Source organism: Triticum urartu, chromosome 3, assembly GCF_003073215.2.
Source record: "Triticum urartu cultivar G1812 chromosome 3, Tu2.1, whole genome shotgun sequence".
NCBI lineage: Eukaryota > Viridiplantae > Streptophyta > Magnoliopsida > Poales > Poaceae > Triticum > Triticum urartu.
In genome coordinates, this window is record NC_053024.1 from 575,280,389 (window position 1) to 575,290,795 (window position 10,407).

Consider the following 10,407-nt stretch of genomic DNA (forward strand, 5'->3'; position numbering starts at 1 on the left):
TCGTAACGATCTGATCTTAATCGTTATGCATCTTCATAGTGTTCCTAATTGATTGTCGGGCGAATTTTTTTGTTTTCTATTACGTTTACCAACATGGGTTAGGCCCTCCAGTGGTAAAGCTGTCCGTTGGTGACGACGTCGGAGCAACGATGACAACGAAACTATGGTGACGGCTGTGCAAGGAGGGAGAAAAGAGAAGAGAAGAGGGCTTTTCGGGCAAGGAGAGGGACGTAGATATGCGAATTGACACGCGCCCTTGCAGTCTGTCCTATGTGGAGGGCGTGTCCGGGCGTCCCTATTTCTGTCCCAGATATGGACTGGGTATGGGGAGTGCTGGTGGGTCTGGGTGTTTGGACCAAATTTGGCAGATCCGGTTGGATAGCATTTTTGTCCAGACAATGACCGGGCAGCCTGGCCAGACGTTTACGACGGATATGGGGTCCAGTTGTAGTTGTAGATGCTCTTGTCTCTTTTTTTTGCAAAGGCGTTGTGCTATAATCTTAGTTCACTGTATAAAAATGTACGGGAGCGCCCATTAGCCAGGTACATAAAAAACCTTTTGCATCGTGCAAAGCCGAAAGTGACTTACACAATAACAAATTGCAAACACCTAAGATATAGCAAAACTGAAAATGTATACACAATTTTCATAAAACAAAGGAAGTTCATAACACAAGTGCTCCCTTCGTCCCATAATGTAAAATCTTTTTTGACACTAGAGATTCAAAAATTTAAAGACCTCTTTTGGTTCATAGGATATGAAAATCATAGGAATAGAATAATCATAGAAAATGAGATGACATGTATCTCAAATTCTATGAGCAGAAATAGAAAAGGAGATGCTCTTTGATTCACATCATAGGATTTTTTTCCATTGAATCTAAGCTAATGTTTATTTTTCTATGAAATGTGAAGGATAGGAAGAATTCCTTCACAGGAATAGGATTCCATTCCTACAAGCCAACGGACTCTAAAGGCATTTTTTCTATAGAAATCGTATCCTATGAAATTTCTACAAGATTTCTCTAAATCAAAGGAGGCCTGAGGTACTTCTATATAAAATGAGCATCAAAATATACATGGATGGAGAAGAACCTGAAAAAAAAACAGTCTCTTGACCAGAAAAACTGAAGTAAGACCCATCGTGCATGCCTCATCATACCTTCGCGTACGTGCATTCCACCAACCTAAGGCAACGAGACACCATCTCAAAAACCCCGGGCCCTCTCCACAAAGCATCACAGGACGATGCCAGACCATCGCGCTATCTCGGCACCGAACGCGTCGACCACCAAGCCGGCGACGGCCATGATACGGTACGCCACGCCGCAGTCCACCCCGCCGATGTCGCCGCTGCACGCCCAGGGGACGCCTCGCACTCCCGGCGCGTACTCCGAGCTGCCGCCGCCCTCGCCACGGCCCGCGATCACGCTCACCCCGCCGCCGTCCAAGAAGAAGCAGCGCCGCACGGCCGCGCGCTCGCTCCGCGCCATCCGCGCCGTGCGCGCGCTGTTCCGGTCCCTCCCGATCCTCGCCCCGGCGTGCCGCTTCCACGGCATCGTCCCGCGGCACGGCGGGCCGTCGCGGATGCACGACGGCCACGTCAGCGGCGCGTCGCGCACGACGGGGACGCTGTTCGGGTACCGCAGGGCGCGGGTGACGCTGGCGGTGCAGGAGACGCCCGGGAGCGTGCCCATCCTGCTGCTGGAGCTGGCGATGCAGACCGGCAGGTTCATGCAGGAGATGGGCGCCGAGCACCTGCGCGTGGCGCTCGAGTGCGAGAAGAAGCCGCCGGGCGCCGGCGCCGGCATCGGCCGCACGCGCCTGCTCGACGAGCCGCTGTGGACGGCCTACGTGAACGGGCGGAAGATCGGGTACGCCATGCGCCGGGAGCCCACGGAGGACGACCTCACGGTCATGCAGCTGCTGCGCACCGTGTCGGTCGGCGCCGGCGTGCTGCCGAACGACGTCATGGGGTGCGACACCGCCGAGGGGCAGGAGGCCGGCGACCTGGCGTACATGCGCGCGCGCTTCGACCGCGTGGTGGGGTCCCGGGACTCGGAGTCGCTGTACATGCTCAACCCTGATGGGAACAATGGGCCAGAGCTTAGCATCTTCTTCATTAGGATATGATGATCAAGCTTATGACAGTTTTCTGATTTTTTGCATTACTGAGATTTTGGAACTCTGAGGCTGATTTTGTTGTCTGGGTGAAAATGGGAGGTGCCAGTATGCTTTTGTTTGTATGTCAGTTGCCTTCGCCCCCAAAGACTCATTTTCTAAGCATGTGTAGAAGCAGCATTATTCAGGAATAAAATTTGTGTTTGTGGAATTGATGCATTTACGATTGAACTAGCAAATTTGGAAACAACTGAAAGACAAGATATGTTCAAGTGGAACGAAAGCTCTTTAAAGCTGTTCGCATTCTCGCAGCATCATGATCGATCTTCTTTTTCTCAAGGATTCGCAAACGCTCAAATGCTACAACAGAGTAAGGGTAGTGCTACCGTCCGATCAAGCGCGCGTCAACGCCCCAGACTGAGGCCGGCTCATTTTCAACTTCATGCTTCTGCACGCTCGCCGGCCGCCACGCGCTCACCCTCGGCCACCACGCGCTCGCCCGCGCTTGACGGCTGTCGAGTATAATGTTTATTTAGCAAACATAATATAATACAGATTTCGTATTTCACGTCTAGATGTAAAATAGTTATCTCACATCTAATTTTCTAGCCACATGATTTAAACATTAAGATTAGTATTTCTTTGTTTTTTTATTGATTGTTCTTGTTCCTGTATGCGTCACTCACGCCGGGCATCATGGCAGTAGGCCGTTGTCTATCAATTGATGTTGCTCCTCCTACGTTGCCTCCTCGTTAGCTGTTGTGACCACAGGTGAACTTTTTTCAATCTTCTTTTTTGTTTTTTTGTTTTTGTTTTTTTGTTCAAATTCGTAAAAAGAAAATCATGGCTTTTTTATTTTTTTCACCTTTTCACTTTTCCTTTTAAAACTTTCATGCTTTTTCCCATTGCTATTAGTTGACTGTCCATCATTAAACAAGGTTTGTATTTTTTGTCCAAGTTGCAAGTCTAACCTCAACTTGCAACAGGAGTCGATTTTATTTTGTCATAGTTGCAACCCCACCCTCGACCCGCAACTGGACTTCGGCATTTTTCGTCTCAGTTGCAAGTCCATTCTCAAATTGCAACCGGGCTAGAAACATTTTTTGTCCCAATTTTAAGTTTAGACCCAACTTATTTTTGTCCCAATTGCAAGTTCATCCTCAACTCGCAATTGATCTTTTTTAGTCTCAATTACAAGTCCACCATCGACTCGCAAATGCGGTCCGATTATTTTGTCCTAGTTACAAGTCCACCGTCAACTCACAACTGGACTCGACCTTTTTTTTCCTCAGTTGATAGCCCAACCTTGATTTACAACTAGGGTCAACATTTTTTTTGAGTTGCAAGTCCACCGCCGACTCGCAACTGGGTTCAATCTTTTTTGTCCCAGTTGCAAGTCCACCCTTGACTCGCAACCGGGGGTTGACCTTTTTTTGTCCCAACTGCAAGTCCACTCACGACTCGCAACTGAGCCCAATCTTTTTGTCTCAGTTGCAAGTCCACCCTTGGCTCGCAACTAGGGGTGGACCTTTTTTTGTCCCAGCTGCAAGTCCACTCTCGACTCGCAACTGGGTTTAACTTTTTTCTTCCTAGTTGCAAGTCGACCCTCCACTCGCAAATGGGGCACGGTCTTTTTTTGTCCCAGTTGCAAGTTCACCCTTGACTCACAATTGGCCCCGAACTTTTTTTCCCAGTTGCAAGGCCATCATTGACTCGCAACTGGGGCCCGATCTTTTTCCCAGTTGTAAGCCCATCCCCAACTCGCAACCTGGGTCTGACTTTCTTTTATGTCCCAATTTTGCAAGTCCATCATCAACTCGTAACTGGGGTACGACCTTTTTTGTCCGAGTTGCGACACAGTGGGCGCGTGATTTTTTTGTGGCACGAAACAAATAAAAAATGCATGAACATTTTTTAATTGTCTCAATTATTTTTTGAAATGGCACAAAGAAATATTTGTGTACGTGCAAGCTAGCTAAAAGCAGCCTGACCGATTCTTTGACGGGACATACTAGTACTAGTTGCTCAATCTAGCCAGGCAATCAATTTGATCGATTCTAGGCTGTAGCAGCTCACCTACACATGCGACACAGGAAACGATTGGATCGCCACAACCACAACGCGGGACTGTGGCCAACAAGCACGTCAACGAAAAATGCGTAAGAGGCTGTAATTTTGATGATCAACAAACGGGAAAGACAATGAAAAAAGTGAGGTCATGCTGACATCATACTTAGATGTGAGATATTATCGCATATTTAGATGTGACATAGACGGACCCAATATAATATAGGATTTATTCTACTAGCCTTGTACTCTAAAATAACAGTGTACTTCTATATATATAACCACGAGGTTCAGGCAATACAATCAACAATTACATCAATCCCTTTCTCTCCTTTCTAACATGGTATTAGTCAAACCGAGTCAATCCTAACCGCTGCCCGCCGCTTCCGCCTCATGCTTCGCCCCAGGGGCGGTCAGCCTCCATGACCAGCGCCGAGGACCGCGCCGTCCGTACGTAGGGTTCACCCGCCGGTCGTGTTGACCGGCTGCTCTAGAGAGTCTTTTTCCTAATCTCTTGATCCAGGTTTTTTACTCTCATCGATCACTTTGATCGGCGTTTACTTTTTGGTTTTCCATCTAAGATCGGTTTGCATCGTCTGCCTACGCCGTCGACCCCCGTGCCTCTACTTCGGCATCGGCGTCGACTTTACACCGACCGCTTCATCATCAACCGCGCGACAAGGCTGGACGCGCCGTCCAAGGGACGCCTTCGTGCGTCGCTGTCGGCCGCTTGTTCGCGCGGTCTGTCTTCGTCATCATCACCCAGGACATCATCGATAATGTCGTCATCGACTTCGATGTGCGCGTTGTCCCCGCCATGACGCGTACAACACCGTCGTCGGTCCGATCAACTGATCACGCGTCTGTGTTAGCCAAGCACGTCCCCGACCACGCGCCTACTACCGATCGAGCCACAGGTTGCCGTCGCGTCGTCCCTTCGGACTGTTGCGTCGCCGCTCTGAGGTATTCCCGTCGGCTGCCTCGACCCGCACGCTGCTCCCACCGACACCGCTTCAGGCTGTCGCGTCGCGGCCCGTGGTCCACGTCGTTGCCCCGAGATCCTCCCGCCGGCTACCCCCGTAGTCGCCGCCGCCTTTGCGTCGCGCCCCTTAGGGCTGACGCGCTGCGGCATGCGGTATACGCTGCCTCCTGCCGAGCCGTCGCCCCCGGCCAGTGGTTCCTCCCACGGCTGCCCCGACCCGTGAGCCACCGCTAGACTACCTCTTTGGGCTATAGCGCCATGGAACGCGGTCACCGCCGCCGCCAGAGGCCGTCCCCGACATGCCGCCGCCGCTGCGTTGCCCCTTCGGGCCGTAGCGCCGCGGCCCGTGGTCCACTCTGTCGTCACCGCGTCGACTTTCCGTGGTATGCGCCGCGCCGCTTCCCTCGGAGCGGGAACGCCACCGTCCGCGCCGGTCTTCATCATGTTGTCGAGTTCCTTCGCCTACTTCGAGCATCGTCGCCGCACTCCTAACCAAGACGCCGCCACTCTTTTTTGGCCGCCTCCGCTACTACCTCCATAGCCGTCGTCGCCCGTTCACCCCATTCGTTTTCATCCAGCACTAGCCCGTCGCCAGCATCGCCGTCATCTACCCCGACCACTTCGTTTACTCCGACCACCATTGGTGACATCGACATCATGCTGATTGGAGCCACAACCTTCATCGAGTTTCCTTTTCTGCTGGCCCCTCCAACTCCTCGACATGGCGTACAACTCGTGTAGGTCCCTCGTCTAAGCATGCCCGGTGCTAGCAACACCGATGAGTGCCTTCATCCACGACGCGTCCCCAGGCCTGGCAAGCTTGTTGCGGCGCTTGGTCAACTTCGTCTTTGTCCGTCTACGCATGCCCGGTGCTGGCAACACCGACGTGTGTCTTCGTCTACAACGTGTCCCCGGGTTTGGCAAACCCGGCGCGACGCCTCGTCAACAACATCCTCTTCCCGGCACACCACAACTTCGACACCACTATGACCATGACTAATTCGGCGCCTCGTTGCGCCCGCGGCTCCACGGCGATTTCCTCGACACCGGCTATCCCGACTCTACATCGACTACGACTACACCATCCTTCGCTCTCGGCTACCTCGACATCGGCACAAAGGGCTATCGCCTTACTTGAGCAACCTCGTCGGTTTCCACTCCAGCCACGACTTCCGCGATGCATCGACCGTTATGACGGGGGGGGTGGGAGGGGGGGGTGGTTGGGGATGGGGGTGTCCGTCGGCTTACCTTCGGATTCTTCTCCAGTCTCACTGTCTGCGTCGCTACCGTTGTGATTGCAGGGGGATGTTGAGTATAATGTTTATTTAGGAAACATAGGATAGCTAGGATTTATTCTACCTTACCATGTACTCTAAAATGACCATGTACTCCTATATACATATATGCCCACGGGGCTCAAGCAATACACAATTCCACCAATCCCTCTCTCTCCCTTCTAACAACGGCCACCCTGCACCACCCGCGCTCGTAGTCTCCCGTCAACGCTGAGGAAGACACCTCGCTTGTCACAGCACGTATGGCCGTCGTCATAGCTTTGTTTTCCGTTGCCGGCCGTAGCAGACGCATACGACAGTTGCAGCAAAAAAATAGTCACCGCCGCTCACACTCTTGGTTGCAGCTCGTTCGGCCACAGCTCACCGTTGCAACGTCTTGGTTTGGTGGTTCCAACAAAATCGGTTCTAGCGAAAATCATCTTGCCGCTAAGCCAACGCAGCTCGCCGCGCTGCCCACTGCAGCTCGCTGTGTTGCCTGTTGTAGCAATTCGAAATGCTGGTTGTAGCAGGGCGTGGCGTCGATTGTAGCAAAAATCACGACCCCAATTTGTGTGATTTAGCAAAACGCGACGGCAGTTATAGCAGGATGTGATGACAGTTGTAGGAAATTTCGACGCCCGTTGAAGCCCTAAATACCTTATATAAGAAGCGTTTAGATCTTCCCAAGGCCTGCCCTTGAACCAGTTCGTTACCTGCAAACCGTTTAGATCTTCCCAAGGCCTCTAGTATATAAGAAGCAGCCCACGAGGGACATCCACCTCGACGCGCATCAAGGAGCCACCTCTTCAACTCAAGCAGCCGGCCCCGAGGGATCTCCTTCCACATCGACGCTCATCGAGCAGCCGCCTCTGCAACCCGTAGAGAAGGTACAACCCCTCCACAAATAGTCCTGTTAGCTTTGCTTTGTTTGCCTTAATAACATAATCAACATAAGACGTACGCATGTGCAGAGAGATAAGGCATAGTAGATCGGTTTCAGTAGCACACTTGCGTGCATGCATACCACCGACTTGACTTTTAGTGTATCTTCTTGCACATAGATTCAATCGTAGCATAGATCAGACATCACTTCCAGTAGCACACTCGCATGCATGCATACTGATTTATCTTCTTCTTAGGTATAGATTATGGATTGCTTCGCACGTTCCCCTCCATGCATACTGAAATTTATTTTCTTCAGCAATCAGTTCCAGTTCCCGTAGCACGCTCGGCTGCCTGCGTGCTTATATTCCTTTTTCGATCTAGATCTTCTAGCTAATAACACACCCCTATTTTTAAGCATAGATTGAATCGTAGCAGGCTTGTGTGCGTGCATACAGATGGATTTTTTAAACTCAGATTAAACCTTGATATGGGGCGCAGCAACCCTATGGCCCCTAAGAAGCTAGGGTTCTGTACCGGCCCTAACAAAGTTGCAGTGCGCCTAGCACAAGCTCGTGGGTACAAAAAACAATCACATGCACATGTCACAAGAAAATGAATCAAGAATTCTGAATAGTCGATGAAGTCATCACTGTACTATAGGACAAATTGTTCGATGTTGTTTCTAATGAAGGAACTAAAATCGATCGATTGAGGTGCACACACCATAGACGCCCTCTAAAAAGAGTTGGACTTTACTTCTCCCTAAAAATAAATGCTTGGTTATGACTCGTGCTAATCTTTTGATGGAGTCTAGCTCGAAGGGTATGACAAGATCATGGCAGCTTGGTGGGTTGTCGGGGTCGACGGGCTTTGTTTGCCTACCACTGCGACGTAAGAAGGCCTCCACCTGCTCTCGCCGCTCCACCGGTGCATTGACCTTTTCAGTTGAGCGAGCCACTGCATGGTCATAAGCTTCAAGTTTGTTGCGGCTTCTCTAGTGCGGCGAGCTGCAGCCTCGCGTTTCCTCGCCATGGCCGCCAGCTTGTCATGCTCCTTGGCTTCCTTTTTGAAGCCACTCCCTAGAGGCCTCCACTTAAGCACGCCGACTCTTCAGTTTAGTGCGGTCTCTTTTGACAAGCGTGAGCTTTTCGGACGCGTCGGAATGGGCAGTGCCTAACCTTTTTAAGAACGGGCGCACTTCCTTTTTTTAAAAGTGACCGCCCAAAACTGGAGAGTTGACGCACTGAAGTGGAGGCCTCTAGGGAGTGGCTTCAAAAGAGTCTTGTGAGCATGGCAAGCCGGTGCCCATGGAAAGGGCAGGCGAGGCTTCTACTCACCGTGGAGGAGAAGTTGCCGTCCACACGCTTGAAGCTTATGACCATGCAATGGCTCGTTCGACTGAAAAGGTCGATGCATTGGCGCAGCACCGAGAGGAGGTGGAGGCCATCTTGTGTCGCCTTGACAGGTTGACAAAGCCCGCCGATCCTAACAACCCAAGAGAAGCTGCAATGATCTTTGTCATACCCTTCGAGCTAGACGTTATCAGAACATCAGCCCGAGCCATCATCGAACATTTAATTTTAAGGGGAAATATAGTTCAAGTCCTCTTAGATGGCATCTATCGTGTGTGTGCACCTCAATCGGTTAATTTTAGTTGCTTCATTAGAAACAACATCGAGCAATTGACCTTGTAATAAAGTGACGTCTTTATGGATTATTCCAAATTCTTAATTCATTTTCTGCTGCCATATGCATGCAATTTTTGCTAACCCATGTATCCATTGGCGGGCGCAACAACGCCTCTTGTGACGCGCACCACAGCCTCGCCAAAGCTCATACATTTTCCTATTTTAGTGGTGCCAAAGCTCAAACATAATTTGCGTGCATGCATACCACCGACTTGACTTTTATTTTATATTCTTGCACATAGATTCAATCATAGCAAGTTACATACTGATGTATATATTTTCTTTAGCATAGATCAGAGATCACTTCCAGTAGCACACTCGCCTGCATGCATACTGATTTTTCTTCTTCTTAGGAATAGTTCATGGATTGCTTCGCACGTTTGCCTGCATGGGCACTTCTATTCCTTTTTCGACGTATAGATCTTCTAATAGCACACCGCTTTTTTTTAAGCATAGATTGAATTTTAGCAGGATTATGTGGGTGCATACTGATGCATTTTTTTAACTCAGATTAAAGATTGATATGAGGCGCAGTAACCCTACGCCCCAAGAAGGTAGGGTTCTATACCAGCCCTAACAAAGCTGCAGTGCGCCTAGCACAAGCGATTCGGGGTACTAAAAACAATCACATACACATATCACAAGAAAATGAACCAAAAATTCTGAAAAATCGATGAGCCATCACTGTATTACAGAATAAATTGTTCGATGTTGTTTCTAATGAAGGAACAAAAATCGATCGATTGATGCGCACACACGATAGATGCCCTTTAAAAGGACTTGGACTTTATTTCTCCCTAAAAGTACTTGGCGATGGCTCGTGCTAATCTTCTGATAGCGTCTAGCTCGAAGGGTATGAAAAGATCATGGCAGCTTCTGGTGGGTTTTCGGGGTCGACGGGCTTTGTCTACCTATCAAGGCGACTTAAGAAGGCCTACACCTCCTCTCACTGCTGCGCCAGTGCATCGACCTTTTTGGTTGAGCGAGCCAGTGCATGGTCATAAGCTTCAAGTGTGTTGCGACTTCTCCGGTGCGGCAAGTTGCAGCCTCGCGTTTCCTCGCCATGGTTGCCAGCTTGTCATGCTCCTCGACTTCCTTCTGAAGCCACTCTCTAGAGGCCTTCACTTCAGCACGCCGACTCTCTCTAGTTTAGTGTGGTCACTATTGACAAGGACAATTCATCCGTCAAGAGAGGAGAGTCGCCACGTCCTGCGCCGCTGGCCACTCCGGCCACGGCGGCCACCCCACCCCCACCCGCGCCGCCCCATCCGGGATGCCGGGGCAGCCCATGCCGCCCTCGGATCCGCCTCGTTCTCCGGCCTCCCCATCAGCTCATCTTCAATGCTCCGACCCCGGGGCTCGCCTCGGATCCCCTGGATCTTCCACAGCT

At 50.6% G+C, this 10,407-nt stretch overlaps 1 protein-coding gene across 1 annotated transcript; it reads left to right on the forward strand.

Annotated features, from left to right (window-relative positions):
• The first annotated feature begins 1,168 nt into the window (after window positions 1-1,168).
• On the forward strand, window positions 1,169-2,246 carry LOC125548736 (protein MIZU-KUSSEI 1-like). The gene has a single exon (XM_048712285.1). It carries the CDS (start codon window positions 1,249-1,251, stop codon window positions 2,131-2,133), a length of 885 nt encoding a protein of 294 aa, XP_048568242.1. The 5' UTR covers window positions 1,169-1,248; the 3' UTR covers window positions 2,134-2,246.
• The last annotated feature ends 8,161 nt before the right edge of the window (window positions 2,247-10,407 follow it).

What these genes read in the sequence shown, in the direction of transcription:
- LOC125548736 (XM_048712285.1), top strand. Translation starts at nt 1,249, where the DNA reads ATGCCAGACCATCGCGCTATCTCGGCACCGAACGCGTCGACCACCAAG.